Below are 20,103 nucleotides of genomic sequence, written 5' to 3' on the forward strand. Positions count from 1 at the left end.
ACCTGATATCTGGAATATGGATTGATGTTAAAAAAAAAAAAAAAAAACAGTTCAAGGAGCCCAGGATATTAGGCAAAGGCACCTGATAGGTGAGGTGAGATGCATACGAAATAATGGCAATAAGAAATGTATGCAATCTGTCAATCACAGTAGAGGTTAAGTGAGTACAGGGATGATGAAAATCTAGTAGCTCAACCACTGTATATGTCTGGATATATATGTATATAGTCTTATTTTGGTTATATTGAATTGTAAGAAAAACAAAAGGGATGATTTAGACATTTCTCATTTCTTCAATACCTGCTGCATTTGTTTCCACAGCGATGTTTGAAATGGCTGTGATGTTTTCTTGTGTCTAGTCACAGCACATCTGTCACTTCAATTATGACAGGTCTATGCACGCGTGATGAACTCAGTTTTGCTATAAACGCCAGTGTTACAATAGATTCAAATCCCAAAATTTAATGGGTTCTTCCTTGGCCCATGTTACACTCTTCCATAAAGTATTAAGAAAATTAGGCCAATAGTTTTTCTTTCAAACAAATAAACAAACAAATCTAACCGAAAGCACAACCTCCTTTGCAGAAGTTAATATTAACTCCTTTTTTCACTATAGCGCCACTGCAAGCTAGTTCTCTCTTCAAGCCAGTGGGTGAAAAACTTAGTAATGGCTGGTGCAACTCAGTCCTGATCCATCAACAACCTGAATGTCACACATGTGACACACTAATATTGCACACTGTGGGACATGTACCGCAGTAAAGGTGCATGTATCCTCTGAATAGCCAAAATCCATTCACTGAAATTTCACTTGTTCTTACCTTAAGGGTTCTCCTTCCATTACCACATCTGGCTCCAATCAATGTGAATAAAATCTTCTCTTCTTTTAAATTCAAAGGAAGAAAGACATCAAACCAATTTTGTGGGGACTATGTCCCCTCATCAAAGAAGTTTTAAATTTTCACAGAGTTTTTCTGATTAGTTGGGTTGTTGGTTCAGCAAATGGGCTGTCATAAAATCCTCTGGAATGGTGTGTCCTTACAATTCAACCAAGTCAAACATCAATCTACCAAAGTATTGAACAGAACTAAAAATACTTTGCATAAACAGAGTTGTGGTATTTCTCAGTTATAGCCGTGCTGAAGTGAACATAACACTGCAGAGATAATAGTTTCTGGTCATTTGTATGTACAGAGAAGAAAATGGGGAGGCAGTTTTTGTGGCCAGGGTGCTAACACAGCTCAAGACACATTAATGAGTGTTCACATAACAAATACAAGACAGACTTGGAGCTCCATCACAAACTCAAACCACAAATGTAGAGGCAAACCGAATCAGTTAAAAGTATGATGAGTCAGCCAAAGAGTAAGATGCAACTTCTGTAAATTTACAAAATGAATATGTTTACAAATTAGATAACTTGTTGGCCTAAAAATTTATAGAGGTAACATACTGGTTGTTGTTACTAAGGTTGTTTTCTTGACTGTAGCCTGAATGTCTGATTGTATGTGTGCTTTAAACTGCTCACATTACATCAAAAGTACATAGAATGGAAATAATAATAAACAAATCAACATCCAACACCGGAAATGGTCACAAAGTTAACTGTAGGTATATGAAGACATGCAGTGAGGCAGCAGCTCTCAGAGTGCTGATGCAGCATACCTGGTATATCCTGGCAGCGGCACTTCAAAGAACCGTGCTACTCTTTGAAACCCATCATACTTCACCCCTGTGGTTGCTTAAAGAGCCAGTGTGCTTAACAGTTTCAGTATGTTTGGCACAAACCATCAGCCTGAGTGTAGAGGGGGGCTGAGGGGGGGGGGACTCAGGAAATTCTGTGTTATAAGAAACAGCGCCGAGGTGAAATCAAGGCAATTTATCCTAATATCTTATTAAAGACATTTCACTGCACTAAGAGGTGAACGCCAAACCAAAGGGCTGGGAGGACCGTAGTACAAGAGAGCTTTTTGTACTACAAGCCAGTGACAAATGGGTAGATAAAGGGGGCTGTGTGTTTTCTGGAATAAGCTTTCCAACAAAGGCTACTGTATATGCCTCCTTCTTTGAACCATTAACCTGAAATGTGAACACTTGAAATGTAAAGCTGCACTAAAATGTATTTTTTGATTAAGTGCCAAAACAAAATATCGAAAGATAGAAATATATAAAGGAAATTACTACATTTGGAGGATAAATGTATGCTCAATCAAAGTACCAGAGCTCTACACTTAAACAGGAGATCAAAAGGGGACTTCTGTTTCCTCAGTATCACATAAAAGCTACGTGAAGCTATCTGTAAAATTGTAAATTCTATTAAATCTCTCTTCTTGGTTTGTGGAATAAAAACGTTTTTAAAAAGAGAAAAGGCCAGACATTCCTGGAATTCCCTGACAGCTCGATACATAAGAAAGGGCTGGACTGGAAAAACAGAGTCCAAGATCAAGGCCAAGCTGTCTGAGACACTGTCACTCACATATCAAGACAAAAATAAAAGGCCAGCGATCATAGACGCTAAACCCTCAATGAATTACACTCAATAGTTGATAGGTTTATTTTCCTGGACTGGTACCGTGTGATCATACCCTCTGAGAAATAAAGGTTCTAACTAGAACCATAAAGTGTTCTTTGGCTTCTCCCCATAAAAGAACCCTTTCTGGTTGCTGGCATAACATTTTAAAAAAGGTTCCACTGGATCTGGATCTCGTGCTATCTAATGAACCAGCCGGCATTTCCACCACTTTTGAGAGGAACTATTGTAATCAAGTATGTCATCAACAGACGGCGTTCCACAATATACAAAAACCTGTAGACTATGACAGGCCCACTTTGGTTCTCAAGATTAACCTGCTGTTCTTTGGTTCCAGCTGGGAATCAACTTTTTAGGTTCTGACAGAAGAACCTTTTTAAAGCCCAAGGGTTTTACAGAGAACCCATACAGAGGGTTCAACCAAAAAACCTTTTAATAGTCCATGGGTTTCACCTTTTCATAGTAAAGGGTTGTACTTAGAACCAATGTTGCTTAATTAGACCCTAAGACTCTACTGAGTAGACCCTTTGGTGGGTTACCAAGAACCCTTTAATTTTTTAAGGGATTTATCTAGAAGCCACCAAAGAGGTTCTACAAAGAACCCCTTTATTTTAACAAGGGTTTTACCTGAACCCTCCTAGAGGGTTCTACCAAGATCTCCTCTATATTGTGGTACAAAGAACCCTTGATGAAAGAGTTCTTTAAGCATTCCAACAACCCTTGAAGAAGTCTTTCTTTTAAAGGGGGTAACCCTTAATGAGTCCTCAATTCAGCAGCAAATGTTTCTGAGTAGAACCTCAGCCCTTCTGGAAGAACCCTTTTTTTCTAAGAGTGTACTGCGTCCTTCTGTTTCCTTCTCTCTCTTCTCAGCGCAATGTGAGTGGGGTGAAGTACGGGGTGAGGAAGGGGAGATTTCAATGGTTGCAGAGGCGAGATCCTGGAGCAGACAGACTATGTGGGTGTTGACATTGCCCCCTTCACCACCGCCTCCACCCCTCCAACGCAATGTTTTAAGCTGCCAGCATACTTCACACACTCCCAGCAGCACTCAGCAGCCAATTCCACTGTTAGTTACCTCCACAAAGCACAATTAAAAAGGGAACAAAATGCCCATTTCCAGACACATATTGAACTAGCCTGCCCAAAGGAGTGTTGGCGCTCCGCAATCCTTTTCCAAAGACTAACAATCTTCAATCTGAAAAGTCGTCAGAGACCATTAAAAAAGCCTTCAGATTCTATTGAGTGTGACCAAATAGGCTACCACAATCTAATGTCTATAGTAAAAACTTGTGTAAAGCTGATTACATAAAAAATCTCAGGACATTAATTTGGCCAGAGTGAATAATACTTTATACGTGCACAAATACATCAGATCAAGAATGAAAAAAGCAGTTTCACGAATGTTACATACTCAACTTCAGTATCTTAACTTTTTAATCCTTATCACAGATTCTGAGAAACAATAATGGTTGTGAATACTAACTACAATATCTGTGTGGGTGTACATCAGCACAGCATCTCAAACTCAAGGCTCTCAGAGGAGAGATATGCTGTTTACCTTGGCAGTGAACCCCATTGAGACTGTAACGCACTATTTCTGCTCTACTGCCTCAGGGGAGGGCAAATAAATAGTACACGTGAGCACAATGGTGAAATTTGACCAAAAAGAGCACTGGAGCACTTATAAGGGGGGTTGAGGTGTAGAGTAATGGGTAAGGAACTGTAACAATTTCCACAGAATGAAAATATATCAAAGACCAACTGACATCACATTTAGTCATACCTCTTTGTTGTCAAAAATAATAAGTGCTCTTTGAATTTATCATTATCATTTTTTTGAATCAAAAGTAAGAAAAAAGGTCATGGTGGAAATATCAGAAATTCTCATTTTCATCTCAACTGGGTAAAGGGCCATGTCAAGTGTCTGTTCGATTGACAGCAGCTGGCAGCCTTATTCCTTATTTAATTAATCGTTTAGCCCTACCTGCTACAAATTCCAATACTTCAACTCAGGGATTCTGCTGATATCAAGTGTGAATCTGATAACAGTACTCTCACTTTCCCAGCTTACAGATCTATAGACAAGAACACATTGATAGCCAAATGGCTATAGTTCATGCTGTGTGGCCACCACAACATCACTGATTCAGCTCCAGCCAGGGGCCTTTGTTGCATGTCATACTTTTCTTTTTTCCCCGTTTCCCACTTGCCTCTGCTATCCAATAAAGGCAAAAAAAAAAAAAGCTATATAATACACTGCGCCAAACCCCACTGAAACCATTTTTTATCTAAAATAACATGAGGCCAGTGAGTGGTGTGGCACTAAAAACCTAGTGAGCAGCCCAATGTGACTGAATGAACATAACTTATAGTGGAAACACTGAATTTTATAGTGACTTTGCGAGGGAGAGCCATCATACCCACTCTGATTAATAAAGACAGCATAAGAATCAATGCCAATCAGTCATATCAGATTGCAGCATTCCTAGTTGTATGGCAGAAAAAGCATTTTTGAAAAGCCATTTTCATCCAGAGTTATGTATTACAGATTTGTTTAAATCAGACCAAAATATTCACTGCATATGCTATATGTCTTTGGACTCACCTAGTGCTGCTACATAGATCCATTCCAGAGTGAACAGCTTTCATTGGCCCTTGGGTTGTAGCAGAAGAATGCTGTACTTTGGGGTTCAGTGTGAAACTTTCTCTGCCCAGCATCTTGTTGGCCAGGTTCATGTTGGTCAACTGTAGGTAGATGAGAAAACAGATGATTCAACTCAAACTTAAAAGTCACTTCAACATAACATCTCACTACTAGTCATCCCAAAGTCTAAAGCAATGTAAATGTTTGATGAATAAGCACATGTGTTCCTCCCACATCAACCGCCTCACTCTCTTGTATCTGGGGGTTATGTGAAAAGTACACACAGCACATGGCAGAGCTAGTCTCCACTCAGCACTAAATCCAGGTGGTCCTCTCCCCCTTCTTCTCCATCTATAGCAGAATCAGCTATCATGACTCAACAGCTCAAATGTGTTTACAACCACATCAGGACTACTGTAAAAACTGCACCTCTGCACTGTTCTGTGCTGCCCTGGGAGTTCTGTTCAGAGAAATCTAATGGCAGAATCAATTATGCTGCTGTGGCGTTTTATTTACTTTATTTCCCCCCTGTGCACTCGATGTCCAATAGGAAAACTGAAATGCTGCCAAGCCTTGTAGAACGTGAAAAATGTGTCAGCATGGTGTTACACAGCTATAGCTCTGAGTAACTTATTAAGGTATACTGACTGCATTCATCCAAACCGTTTGATATAAATTGAGGAAATGAAAACACATTTGGGTGCCAATATTGCTGAGCTTTTGGATGAAATGTCATATAGACCTCGACCAATACTGGAATTTTGGGGCCTATGCAAAATCTGCTATCAATAAATCCTATATTTTTATATTATATCAGCTGATATATTGATACGCACACACACACACATACATACTCAAGATGCACACACTTTTTCAATATCATTTTGTGTGTGTGTGTGTGTGTGTGTGTGTGTATATATATATATATGTGTGTGTGTGTGTGTAGTTAGTTATATAATTAATTAATTATAGTTATAGTGTACAGTTCTTTCCCCATAAGGCACTGCTACGCTGATACCATCCTGTATATGGACTGGCTTGTCTAATCAATGCACAGTGTTACAAGGATGTGTTATAATAATGTATTGGACATAAACATACACATACTGGAGGGATTCACTGTCATATCTATTAATCACAGCGCAGGAGTATATCCACTTCATTGAAGGTGACTGTGCCTGGCTTTACTCAATTTCAGTTTCTGTTTGTGTATACATGTGGTATGAGAGTGAGTAATTACTTAAACCTCAGAGGTCACTAGAGCAACAGGGTGTTGTTCATGTTTACAAAGTTCTCCATTTAGTTCAGCAAGTGATTTAATGACTTCAAATCTGAGCCCTTAAAAAAAACAAATTGTACTTTGAGCCTTTAAGTGCAAAACACTGGACTATTTTACTCTGCAAGATAAACTGCTGCCAAGCTCAGGATTAACTATTCATAAGGTACAGCAAACACCTTTCAGATAGACAGAATAATCCAGAGTCTAAAGGAAGCCATAAAATCTGCAGTCTGTGTGGTCTCGTGCCATCACAAAAAACTTTGACAGAAAAAATCCAGTGAGGTAGAGGAGGAGGAGTAGGAGGGAGGAAAAGGTTGAGGGGCTCCCCACGCAAAATGACAAACCTTTGGGGAATATAGGAGAAGGTGATGATGGAGCCAATGGAGCTGCCGCTCCCCCGCTCAGTGCCAATTTGCCACATTCCTCTATTTATAAGCATCAATTACCACAAAAAAGTGGCTGCTTGTTAAGTATCAACAGAAATCACTCCCCCATGGTGCATCTGATAATGAGACCTCACACAGAGCTGAGGCTTGATGCGGCTCACCACTGTTTAGGCCAGCCAGCTTCAAACCCCGGTTCCAGACCCACCCCCGCACCAACCCCAGCCCACAGACTGCAGGCGAGCCGAGGGCTGACGGAGGAAGGTGCACTGTACGAGGAGGCAGCAGACCCTCCGGCTCCAACAGGTCTGCTGAATGAATGAGCAGCGAGATGCCGCCAATCAGCATGGGGTCAGAGCCAGGTTTACACATCAACAAAGAGAAATATCAGAGACCTCACAGCAAGAGACTACTGCGGAGGGGCCAGATTCTTCTTCCTTACATGAAACACTGCGCAGATCAGTTTACAGTTGCTTAATAACTCAGCAAAGCCTCTTCTTAATCAAGCACAGTGAAGCTTCCTGCTCCAGGTGGGAGCAGCTGGTGGCTCAGTGGGCTGTAGGGGTGAAGAACATAATGAACTCACATGTTGTGTCAGCAGGTTGATGTGACAGGAGCTGGCATAGTGGCGTGCAACCTGCTTGTCCGCCAGCTTCTGCAAGGCTGAGGTGAAGGCCTGCTGGTTGGACTGGGCTTGAGCAGACAGTGAGTTTAACTCCTTGAATGTTCCCACTGAGTTTGACTTCAGCTTACTGGAGCTACTCCTCCTGATCACTGACATAAAGAATAACAAAAGACAAATGTGAGAACATGGGCGTGAATTTGATAAACAACAGCAAGGGCCGGCACTTGGTTGGTTTTCCAACTACAACTGTTAAGTCTCATTGTGTCAAATATGATTATCGTTGCTCTCATGTTCTGGCTGTTTGCAAGGGTATTCCACAGGGTTCTGTATTTGGCATGCTTCTTTTCACCATTTAATGATTTCTGTGACAGCTGGCTTGTTTAACATATTTTCAGCCTGGATGACTAAACATGTATCCATCAGATCCATTACAGTATCATAAAAGAGTGTCTGAGAAAATTATGAATAAAATAACTAAAATTATGACTAAAAAACTGATGACAATGGACTAAAATAAATTGAGTTCCTCTGACTAAATTTTTACTAAAACAAAAAGACTAAAATAATAAATAAATAAATACTGCAGTCCAAATGGTGAATTGGAGCTATAAACAGTATATTAAATAGGTTGAATCCCTATTTAACATCTATGATTGAAGCGAGTTGTTTCCCTCCACCTTCTTCCCCAGACTCCAAGCTCAGGTATGTTGCCTGCTGGCTGCAGGGACACTGAATCTACGAGCGCAAGATGAGTGCAACATTATATTTTTATGATGAGAACTGACAACAAGTCTTACTCTCTAAGTTGATCAGCTGTTTATAACTGTCAGTGGTCTGTCAATGTAAACTTAAGCAAAAACACAAACACAAGCCCATTGCTCTGAAAGTACACACTCTGGAATTGGAGTTCAGTGACTGCCTGTCTCACTGTCTGCCAGACTCCACTAACATATTGCTTAATTTCACCATCACAAAAACCTACTAAAACAAACAAAAACAAACGTTCTGGATTGGAATGTAAATTTCAAAGGAGAACAAGCTATTAGTAGCATTATTATTATTACCATGATTCCTTAATCTCTGTTGACATATCAAGGCTTCATACTTCTCCTTTAACTACAACAATTTTCAGTAAATGATTAAGACTCAAACTAAATTTAAAATCCTTGTCAAAATTACCAGTGGTTTACCTTGTCCTGCAGAGGTAGGTCTAGAGAGCTTCTGGCTATAGATGTGTGTGGCACTCGGGATGGAAGAGGGCGCTCCAGAGCTGGGCGTCGATGAGGTAAAGGACTGAATCCTCCTGAGCCCCTGGCTTGGTCGTCCTATAGCAATTGTTTTAGAGCCAGAAGAAACAGTCCACATTGCTTTTGGCGGCTGCGTGACTACAACAGCAGAGGTGTATGCAGGAGGGTCAGGAAAGGTCTCTGGCTGGCAGAACTGAGATTTTGCCAAGGACTGCGCGTAGGACGGTGGCTGAGGAGGTGGCGGTGGCGGCGGCGGCGGACAATGGAGAGGCGGGGACTTCAAGGCGGGAGAGCAGTGCTGCAGATGAATATTTGTGCAGTCTAGAGTCACAGGGAAGCTGGAGCTGTGCTGGGAGGCTTGGATCTCCAGCTGGGTTTTAGCAGCTCTAACCGCTGCCTGTGGGTCTTCAGGCGAAGCGCGGACAGAAGGCTGACTCTCTGCGGCCTTGATGTCTGGGACACTGCTGACTTTCCCCGTGGAGAGCGAGGACTCTGAGGCGCTGGAATCCTTTTTGGCCACAGGCAGAGCTGTTCAAAGGAGGAAAGAAGCCAGAGCTCCTTTATCATCAGTTAGCCATTCCTCGGCTCTGACACACATTTGTTTTCCCCCGATGAGTGCTAATCGTTTGAAGCTGACCCTTCCTTCACCCCGGATGACTCAATCTTTTCCCCTTTACTTGTTTTTGGGTTCACAAATCTAAACAATTCCTGTTTACTGTGCTTGGATGATAACATATTAAACATAAACCAGACCTACAGTAACAAGAATATGAGGGGAAAAAAGCTTTTTCTCACAGTTGCCTGAATCTCCTGAGGTGTTTACTTCAGGAACGTCTTTCTTAACACTCCTGATTTTTGTTCCTAGGAAGACGGTGGCTGATTTATTTTTCTGCGTGTAGAATGTCAGTACTTCCTCCAGATCATTTTCACTGTTGAAAAAGGAAAAAAGACAGAAGATAAATGTGTATGGCAGATTGAGATCCCCCTTCAGACAGAAGCATATATAACAGTAAGGAGCCGAGCACTGAACAATAGTAAGTGGGCTTGCCAAGTCACTAACCTTGCTGCAGTGATATACTCCTCAAACACACTGGGGTTGACACAATGCTCCTCTTTGCTAGTTTCCTGTTTCTTCACCATATGTTCAGTTTCCTGAGAAGATAGGAAAGAATAAGACAGCAGGTACACTCAACATGTAGAATGTTTCCAATGTTTGCATCATTCTGCGGTAAAGACAAAGTCTGGGAATACCTTGTTATAACAGTGAATAAACTCCCCTAGCTGTTGGGACAGGATGCGTCTGCGGTCTTGGAGTGGAAGCTGGCGACTGGGCAAGACCAACTTTATGTCTTGTTGAAGGTTACTGGCTGCTCGTCTCAGGAAGCGAATCACCAGATCCTGCACAGCGAAAAACATTTATGAGAAATCTTTGATTATCACTGCCCCGAATCACTGATTCACCCTGCTGCATTCACTTAAGCTGCCTCTGTGTTCTCCTTTCAGGGTTCAGCGCCATTTAAAACACTCAGACCGTTGAAGTGAACGGCCTGGAGATCAAGTCCACAAATTCACACTGATTTTCCCCAAAGGTTTGAGGTCACTGATGATGATGATGATGATGTATGCTATTACAATGCAGACTTTCCAATCAGGCTAACTTTTAGAGAGACCACGTTTTCCTTCTATGTGGCCACAAATGCCGCATACACATTTTTGCTACAGCCAGGGTACATATGAGTAACACAGAATAATAATAAGGGGAAATCTGGCATATATATACCGTACATATGAGGGAAACAATGCCCCATGGTATTCCACTCATATCCATTTATTCACAGGGTTCATACAGCTTTTTAAGAGTAAAATTAAATTACTTTTCAAGCTCTTTCAAGGTACCTAAAGCAAAAAATTCCAGACTCTGAAGCCATCACACCAAGTTGTTAATATAAATGCAATTGCAAATTCCTTTAAATCCGCAACAATCAGTGTATATTGTCACTTTATTTATTTGACCACTTGCTCATATTAAAGGAATAGTTCGCATTATTTGATGTGGGTTTGTATGAGGTACTTATCAACAGTCAGTGTGTTACCTTCAGTAGATGCCAGTCAACACACCCCTGGTTCAATGAAGCAGAGAGGGGCTTAATTAATTAACTACCATAGACAGGCTCAGCAACAAAAGGTATTTTAGCCACTTCAAAATGGTCCATCAAAAAAAAAGGAAAAAAGAAAAAAACCCACCACCAACAACAAAAAATTTAAGTGCATGCATTTTTTTTTTTTTTAGAATATTTTCACAGCTCTACCTTGCTGTAAAACAAGCTTTTCCAATGGGAAACAACCGTTACATAAGCCAATTATCACTATCTCCAAACCAACCAAACTCCATAGGTGAAATCAGTAATTTCACCTTGCAGTACACGGGAGTTACTGATCTACCTCTAACCTAATCTGTTACTCTATTGTGCTATTGTGTGACTTCTATGTTTTAAAAGGATAGTTCAGGTTCACCAAAGTCACACAGTAACACAAACAAACTAACAGATCAAGGCAGCAGTAAACCAGCAACTCCCACGTTCTGTTACTGATATTACTGTACTATGGATCTTGCTTGGACGGGACAGAACGATGTATGGCTTATATAACAGCAGTTTCATTTTGTTTTTGGTGAACTTTTTTTAAGCAGCTAAAAAACCTTTTTGTTGTTGATCTTGTCTACAGCAGGTCATTGAAAGCTGTTGGATTTATAGCTATTACCCTGTGTATTGATAAGCACCTCATGCAACCTTAATTCAGACAATCCAAACTATCCATTTAACTTTGATTGTATGTTTTGATCATGATTATTTAAACCTTGCTAATTTCCTGAGGAGGTTATTATCAGAAGAAAACATCAGAGGGATCAATTCATTTTGAATATTAAAAGATATTTGGTTTACATGAATGACTGAACAGCTGAAAATTATACTGGAAATCAAGGTTTTTCAAGGAGTATATTAAATCTAAGTATATTCCTAACCTCGAAAGCATAACAGTTAAAGCATTTTCCAAACTTCAACTTTGTACAAACCCTGTCAAAGGAAAAGCAGATTAAAAAATGGTTATCATTGTACCATTTGGTCGTTGTCCTTGTCTGGCCAAGCTGGGATTGTGTTGGCCCTGCTCTCTGCCAACAGTCTTTGCTGGACTCGCTGCAGGTACACGGAAAAGGCCATCCGGGCCTGCACTTTACTGGAGAGAGAGGAAAATGATCAGGAACTGCAAAGGTAAAACAATAGAAAAGGACAGCAGCCACAACGTAACTATTATACTGGTCCAATGTGCCTTCATGTTAAGTGCCTCGACTGAATAATGTAGCCAGAAGTTCAACTTTTTTTTTTTTTTACACTGGGGCCATGTGGAACAGCCTTCTCCGACACACCAAGCTCTTAAATACAAGAGGGGCTTACCGAAGTCATCTTAGGTCAGTCAGAAGTCAGTGCAGCAACACTGTAACATTAGCTATCCTTGTTTTTTGATGTGGGAGTTATGTTTATTTCTTAAATTGTATTGATGTGCCTATGGATTTCAGGATTGTGTGGTTTTGTGTTTATCTTGACTGTTTTGTGCTTGTGTTTCCTTTGCCCTCTAACATATTAGGACAGTGAGAGAAATAAGTGTTTCCACATTCACATGTTATCCTTGTTGTTTGTTGTTTCTGTGTCTGATAATCCATTAGTAAAATCACAGTTGATAATAAACATTATCCACCAGGTTTTCTGCTAGTTAGCTTGAAACTTACAGTAAATACTATTTAGTTGGATTGGAATCTGTGATAAATCTGTTGCAACAGATAGAACAAACAGTTATCCTCATTCCATTTGCTGAGGTATAATCCAGAAAAACAGAGACAGCAAAAACAGGTATGTATCACTTTCAGCCAAAAGTTGTTGAAACACTGTGTATCTTGTCTTGCACCGCGATCAGAATGATAAACTGTCTTTGTGGCCCAGGTGAACCTGGAAAGAGTACTAAAATGTTTTGGAAAAAGCTGTCAAACCAAACAATGATGTGCTGTACTATAATTTCCCAGCTTCATGCAGTCCTGGCAAGCACTGAGGAATTTCTACAAAGTCAGACTTGTTATTGTAATTCCTCCTTAAATTATATTTTCAGACACACTTTTAAAATCAACATCAGACCACAGACTTTGTTGCATTTATGTATAGCGGTGTGTACAGCCTGTGTTTGACACTTTCTTTAAACTGAATAATATATGACAAGTGAAGATGTTTTTATACTCATCCAATTTGGAAAGCATCATGTATGTTTATATCATCTTATCACAACTCCCTTCACTCCTCACTCAGTTAAAAGCCAAGTTGTAGCTACCACAAAATAGATTAGAAATTATTATTTATTTATTGCAGATCCAGAATGAACCAGCAGTTCTGACAAAGCTCTTGTAACGGTTCTTTTATCTAATCTTGCTCAAAACTACCCAAGCCATCAGTCCCTTTAGACTGAGCCGCCACCAGGCTTATAGCTTGAAACAGTATTGAAACATAAAGAAATACCTTTATATTGACCCCTGTTTTTCCATGCAGTGATATAGGTGCACAGGCATAATATTAAAAAATGGATCAACACATAACCTATTAAAAGAGGGTCTCAACACTGGATGCTAATTTGCCTTGAAGCACAGTCTGTAACAAGCTCAAATTCATGGAGGGGATTCAAATACAAAGTTATTGCCAGAGATTTTCAAACACAGATAATGGCAAAGATGGGCCCAGCACACGCTAACAAACGTTGGAGAAATTGTGTCCACAGAGAGATAATCATTCCCACATATTCTGGTCATGCTCTAAACTAAGACATTCTAGGAAGAGGCATATCAAGCTCTTTTAGAAAGGTACTCAACACTGACATCCCTCAAACCCACAGATCACCTTGTTAAGGGTAAAATCTGAAGGCAAAGAGGGACAAGCTGCAAATTAGTTACTGCAGATCTTACTAACCACAGTAATGAAATATATTACAATTAGTTGGTTGAAGTCTGAACCACCCAGGCACAATTTGTGGGATCTGGGCTATTTATGTGATGGAGCAGGTTATCTGCTCTCTAAGGCTACTAAAGTACCATGAGGCTAGATGAATGATAAATGTTTGAAACAATGTTCCTTTTTTCTCCTCTTTTCATAGTTTTTATAATCAGAAAAGAAAAAATATGTAATCCTAGATAAGAAGTAGCTTGTGGTTGTTGTAAACACAATGTTGCATTGAAAATCCCTTTGCTTGAACAGCCTGAGTTGAAACTTTTAAAATATTAAGTGTCTCTGAGCTTGTGCTCTGTACAACAGACATACAAATGAATGGACTAATTAGCCTACTAATAAAATGATGATCTTCTAATAAACTATGTAAATGCCTAACTAAGAATGTCAGCAGGTTTTAGAAAATCAAAATGATATCCTTTTTACAGATTTACACATGATCAAAGGGCCAGATTGAGGTTGTTAAAGGGCCAGAATGTACCCTTTTTTATTTATTCATTTATTTTTTAAGTTTTATCTTATTTACCAATTTCATTTATCTATGTTTTACTTAATCCAATGTTATTATGTCATTATACAAAATTGTAATATAATTTCCACCATTGACACTTCTTATGTTGAATTGTTGTGTGAACAATCCCTGTCTTGTTTTATATACTTCAAATAAAGTTTAAAAAAAAATCATATTTCTCCTTATTCAATAAGGAAACATGGGAAAAGAGTGAGGGAGAAGAAAATATAGTAAGGGAGGAAGACGAGAGCAGCAGCCAGCCTGAGCAGCAGCCCAGACGACAGACTGACCTGAGCTCCCACCCCTGCTGAAGGATGTTGAGCAGGTTGACTCGGGGCCTGGCATTGTGCGCGGCTGCCTCTGAGCTGGACAGAGCCTCGCCGTGGCAGCTCTCCAGTGGTGTGGCCACTTGTTTTCTTAGCTCTGCTACCAAAGCCCTGTGTGAGGCTGGCTCGAGAACTTGCTTCACCTCCTCTTTTTCGTCCTGAGCACACTCCTTGCTGCCGTTCGCAGTCGGGGAGGCCTTGGATTCCTTCCCTGCGGTATGCAGCATTGCAAGGAAAGACAAATGTCAGTTGCATCACTGGCATTTTGGATAAAATACAAACATACACTCGAAATAGGGCTTTTATTGTTGCTGCAGTGAAATGAACTCATTCAGAGTCATATTTGGCCAACCTCACCGTGACACAGGGGAGTTATTTATTGGAAACAAAAGTGCATTAGTGTGTGATGTTGTCTGACTTAGCTACACTCCCCTCAGTTTTAGAAAAAAAGCCGTTTCCTACCCGATTTCTTCTTCCCTGCAGCAGAGCGATGAGTCAGGTGGTGCTGTCTACTCTTACGTGCCTCCAGAGACAGCAGCTTCCTCTCGTACTGGACAACGTGACAGCCGTGGACGGTGTCCACCTGCAGCTGCACATTCCCGTTCACATTCCTGCGAGACAGAACAAGACATGTCAACACAATTGTAATAACAACAACTACAATGATTTATGTGTGTATCATCAACAATTACAAAGCAGCAGTTATAAATTTTAACTGAAGCCAGCTTTGAGAAAGATTAGTTTGGTTGAGAAGCTTGTCCAGACGTTGATGCTGACAGACGCTGATGGGCCAAAAGGGAAAGGATAAATGGCAAATAATAACTGAAGTCTTGCAGCAACAAGCGTCCCTAATCTGGCTACCTAACTAATATGGAAAAATCATAAATTGGCTTAGTTGGGGGCCAAATCTCCAGACGATATTGTGCAACAGTCAAAGCTGCGGTTAAATCTTGACTGATTCAAATAACATAAATGCATGGTGTATTACAATAACAAAAATGTGGTTCAATAAACAGGCACAGTTCATCTATAACTGTCTTTCCCCTCCTGCCTTCAAAATCAACGCTGCAATGCCACATAGACATTGGACGCACGCTGGAAAAGTTGACTATGAAACATCCTTTCAGCTGTTCCTCTCACCTATCCAATCGAAAGACCAAACAAACGCCACGTTAGAATCCAACCGTTTCCACAAACTGATGGAGAGATTTATTCCCCCAATCCCGACCACAATGGAAATGCTTACCTTCCATGGAAAAGTCTGTTTGCCAACATGTAGTTCATTGATGTCTTGGACTCCAGATATCCACTGAGAGAAGAAGATAATAAGCAAATTACAATAATCATAAAGGCAGGGAGCCCCAAACGAGCCTCGACCTCATTATTTGCGGCGAATGTGTTAAAATGAGGCTTCTGTGATATAGCTACTCTGGAAGCAGCTACTATTAAACGCACTAATCATTTCCCAGACTGCTCAATAATATGCTTTTAAAAATGCCACAAAATCCCTGCAGCTAAGAGACCCATGGATCTAATCAAGCAACAAATCCTCATATAGGAATATGAGTTGTAAGCACAAAAACGGATTTCCTCTCTAATAGGGGCTTCAATGCCATGACATAAAGTCACGGTGGGATATAAGGCATTCTTGGAACATAATACACAGAGTTCAACAAACACAGACTCTGTAACTACACCTTAGTCTGCTGGTTCAATTAGTGACAGTCAAGAGGAGTCGTATTGTCTGGCTTAAGGCACTGATTGCATTAATGTAGCTTCATTTGACAGTATTAATAATGAGTAACATTACAGACAAACACCCGTTGGGAATTACAAGTGATCTGTCTGTTTCTTCTTGGCTCAGCTTACCCATACAGCTCCCATGTTTCTGTGGTGGGGAAGATCCTAATGAAGCCTCCTCGTCTCTCATACTCCTCCTTAACCCTCCTCAGCACTTTGATCTGCATTAGTGAAAAAATAAGACATTTTCTGAAAAAGACACATTTTAAAGAGTTGATGCACTTTCAGGTTCACATACTGTCTTTAATCAACAAAATCACATATGTGATGTCACACCTCTGTCAGAGGGGTAGTTTGGATTGTGTGAAGTGGAGTTAGCATATGATTTTAAGTAGATGGTGGTCGAGTTTGGAGGAGCAAAGAGTGCCAGCATGGAAGCTGAGCAGTGTACTCCCATGGGCAGAGTCAGCAACAATGTATTTTAGCCACCTAAAAAAGACCCATCTAAAAAAGTGTGTAATATTTAAGTGTAAGTAAGTAACTGTATGTAATATTTAAAATACTTTCATCGCTATTTCACCACAATATCGCTCTCTCCAAACCAACCAACCTTACACTTAAACTGATCTTTTAGGTGAATAAAGTATATTTTGCTGCTGACCCTGTCCACAGCTGTATATTGCTCAGCTTCCATGCTGGTGCTCCTCTCTACTTCTCCAAATTGGAGGTGTGCCGGCCACTATCTACTGTAAGTAATACACAGTAATACAATTTCATGTAAACTATCCCTTTAAGGCCTTACCTCCTCAGCTGTCAAGCTCAGAGTGCTGTCTTCTTGGCCTTGTTTAGGTCCTTGCTTGTCTGTTTCTGAGTTACTGGCTAACGTGGGCCTCTGCCACTGCAGGGGAGAAGAGTAGAGACTAAATCATTTTAAACTAACACCAACCATTTACTTCTGTTACTCTTTCTAACATAAATAATGTTAAATGTTAATTAGAATTAAGTTTATTATTAATTTAAAGCCCCTCACAAACTCAAAATCTGTTTTGTGTCTAAAAGGACCAGAGTGTAGGATTAAGTGGCTTGCAGACTGCAAACACCTTGCCTTACTCTTCCCTTCCAAGCATGTAGGAGAACCTATGATGGTCACCAAACTTGGACAATATGCAAAAGGCCATAGCAAGGGCCAGTGTTTGGTACGTGTCTTCTGGCCTACTCAAGAAACATGGCTGTGAAACATGGCAGACTGCATGGTAGAGGACACACCTCTACAGATATAAAAAGCTCATTTTAAGGTAATGCAAATATTATATTCTCCTTCTGTCATATTCTGCCAATAAACACTCATATATCTACACACTGGTCCTGAAATGCATATCTGGAGGATATCTTTAAGTATTCTCAAGTATAGCTTCTTAAATTTGTGCCAAATTAGTCTTCTGTTACTGACAAACAACCTACAGACCTGAAACATAACTGTCATTTATAAAAAGGTAAATGTGCAAATTACACCTTGTGCAACCAAAGATCCCCTCTCCTCTCTTCTCCCTGTCACATAAGTGGAGCATTTTTGTTTTGTATTGGCATTCCTGGCTACGTCCCCGCTGTATGCACTACCAGGATGTGATTGACAACTCTGGCATGCACGTTGGAACTTGGGCCAGACAGCAGGGCACAACCCCGCAGGATCACATGCAGAATTTGTCATCTAAATAGCAGGGGGATTACATTTAATTTGTCTGACGCGGCTGGGGGGATACATAGGCAGCCAAAAAGTGACAAGGCCTAATCCTTCAGAAAAAGACTCAACTGTTGCCCCTAATCAGAGTAAAGGGAGAGGACGGGTTCTCTGTGACAGCTCTGGTTTAGGGTCTGAGACTCTGTACAACAAAGTTTTTGTGTTTTGGGTTGTGTGGTGCATTGCAGCAATTAAAGCACTTGCTTACTAGAGCCACTTTGCTAATGTAATGAGAATTCTATTAAATATAGCATTAGGGATCAATACAAGCAATCTGTCTGTCACAATGAAAAATTGTAAAGCCACATAATCAAATAAGCAAAGAGCAGTGGGCAATTTCTTACCGGTAATGTAACAGGCATCAGGGAATTGCAAAAAAGGGACAAAAGAAGATTAATATGTCTGAGTCGGAGGAAAAATCACCACTCTGCTGTGTGCAGTGGCTGTTGGTGCAGAATGGGGTTTCTACGAGGCAATGGATGAAGACAGTGAGTTGTGGGTGAGCATCAGCATTACTGTTTAACCTTTACGACGCCACATGCAGACAGAAAACATGCTATATCAGCATGCAACAATGAAAAATTGTTAGTGTATGTCTAAACAGACCCTTTACACAATATAAGGTGGAGCAGAAATCTGTCTGATTTAGTAATCTCCCTCCAGCAGGTCCTGCGCCAAATCTGGGTGCAGTAGTCGAACAGAGGGAGCCAAGTACATTAGCTGTTGTGGCATCATTAGGCAACAAGGCCTAGAGAGAGCATTAGTCACTTGATTAGAAATGATAAAACAATAAGCCACAGAGTGCAGTGCTTACAAACTGATGTCACTCAAACACTGTAATTACATTAGCAGTTGTTTTGCATTACAGTGAAGTTTCCATGAGGGTAACAGAAGAGCTCAATGGCAGTGGCAGGAATGTACTGTAAGCAACAGAGATGAAGACAAGAATGGGAATGTTTCACAAGGAAGGGTGAATGAGTGCAACTCTTGGCTTATTTCCCTGCTGTGTGTGTGTGTGTGTGTGTGTGTGTGTGTGTGTGTGTGTGTGTGTGTGTGTGTGTGTGTATCTGGTACCTGTGTTCTTTGGGGTGCTGGGTGTTTGAGGCTGGGGTCCAGAGTGACTCGGTCAGAGCGTGGTTGTCTCGACAGGGGGTCCTGACATACAAAGCCTGTGGGGACACAGAAGAGCCATAAAAGGGGTATATCAATGACATCAGATCTTAAACATGTTCCTCATTCCCATGACCTGCATATATTGCATCAGATCTTCAATGTTAGTGCAAGAAGTAGAGCAGGCAGGGACAAGGAGGCAATAAATTGCATGGAAATCAACAATATCTTTAACAATATCATGCTAAATCAAAGTCATTATATTTGCTTTCAAAACTTTTTGGTTAGAAAAGGAAGACATTGATACAGTGATGCAGTGCTGCCACATCACTCTGATGTTAACCACCGACCCCGCATAAAGGAATGCTTCAGTATTTTGGGAATAAGCTTATTTGTTCTATAGCCAAGAGTTTAATGAGAAGATTGATATGATATGATCATATTTCTGTTATATATAAAGCAACCAGCAGCTGGTTAGCTTAGCATAAACACAGGAAACAAGGTGAAACAGCCAGCCTGGCTGTGTCCAAAGCAGGGCTGTCACACTTATTGCAATTTTGAAACACAGCACTACTGACAAGCCAACCACAGAGGCAAAGAACCGTGAAAATGGCTGCTTTCATATTTTTTTCCTTTATCTCCTCTTATTTTACATCTCAATAGGTGTTAAATTAATGAATCAGTGCTTTGACAAGCAATATGAGGGCCTTCGAACTTGAAAGAAGTTTTGCCATGTTTTATGCTGTTAGTGTTTATTTTGTATGTTAACCTGTTGAATTCTGTTTCATCACACTACTCAGCTAATTCGGTTTAATCACACTACTCAGCTAATATTGGCTATTTTGAAAGGCTGAGGTGATGTTGGACTAATGTTGAAAAATTCAGGGACACTCAAGAGAACGTGTCAACGTTAAGCCTCGTTTTAAGTAAA

At 40.5% G+C, this 20,103-nt stretch overlaps 1 protein-coding gene across 1 annotated transcript in view; it reads right to left on the reverse strand.

The window, feature by feature from the left end:
• Positions 1–20,103, reverse strand: part of ttll5 (tubulin tyrosine ligase-like family, member 5) — a 66,392-nt gene that overhangs the window by 20,150 nt on the left and 26,139 nt on the right. The window contains exons 14-27 of the mRNA XM_084742893.1: positions 19,137–19,231; positions 18,486–18,527; positions 17,127–17,222; positions 16,454–16,545; positions 15,831–15,893; positions 15,047–15,195; positions 14,549–14,795; positions 11,825–11,942; positions 9,960–10,106; positions 9,769–9,860; positions 9,504–9,637; positions 8,652–9,236; positions 7,423–7,610; positions 5,136–5,275 (exon numbers count right to left, since the gene is read on the reverse strand). Of these exons, the coding sequence (XP_084599019.1) occupies positions 5,136–5,275; positions 7,423–7,610; positions 8,652–9,236; positions 9,504–9,637; positions 9,769–9,860; positions 9,960–10,106; positions 11,825–11,942; positions 14,549–14,795; positions 15,047–15,195; positions 15,831–15,893; positions 16,454–16,545; positions 17,127–17,222; positions 18,486–18,527; positions 19,137–19,231 (2,188 nt within the window). The remainder of the gene's footprint in view (positions 1–5,135; positions 5,276–7,422; positions 7,611–8,651; positions 9,237–9,503; positions 9,638–9,768; positions 9,861–9,959; positions 10,107–11,824; positions 11,943–14,548; positions 14,796–15,046; positions 15,196–15,830; positions 15,894–16,453; positions 16,546–17,126; positions 17,223–18,485; positions 18,528–19,136; positions 19,232–20,103) is intronic.

This window comes from Lutjanus erythropterus, chromosome 18, assembly GCF_056507025.1.
Source record: "Lutjanus erythropterus isolate fLutEry1 chromosome 18, fLutEry1.hap2, whole genome shotgun sequence".
Classification (NCBI taxonomy): Eukaryota; Metazoa; Chordata; class Actinopteri; order Lutjaniformes; family Lutjanidae; genus Lutjanus; species Lutjanus erythropterus.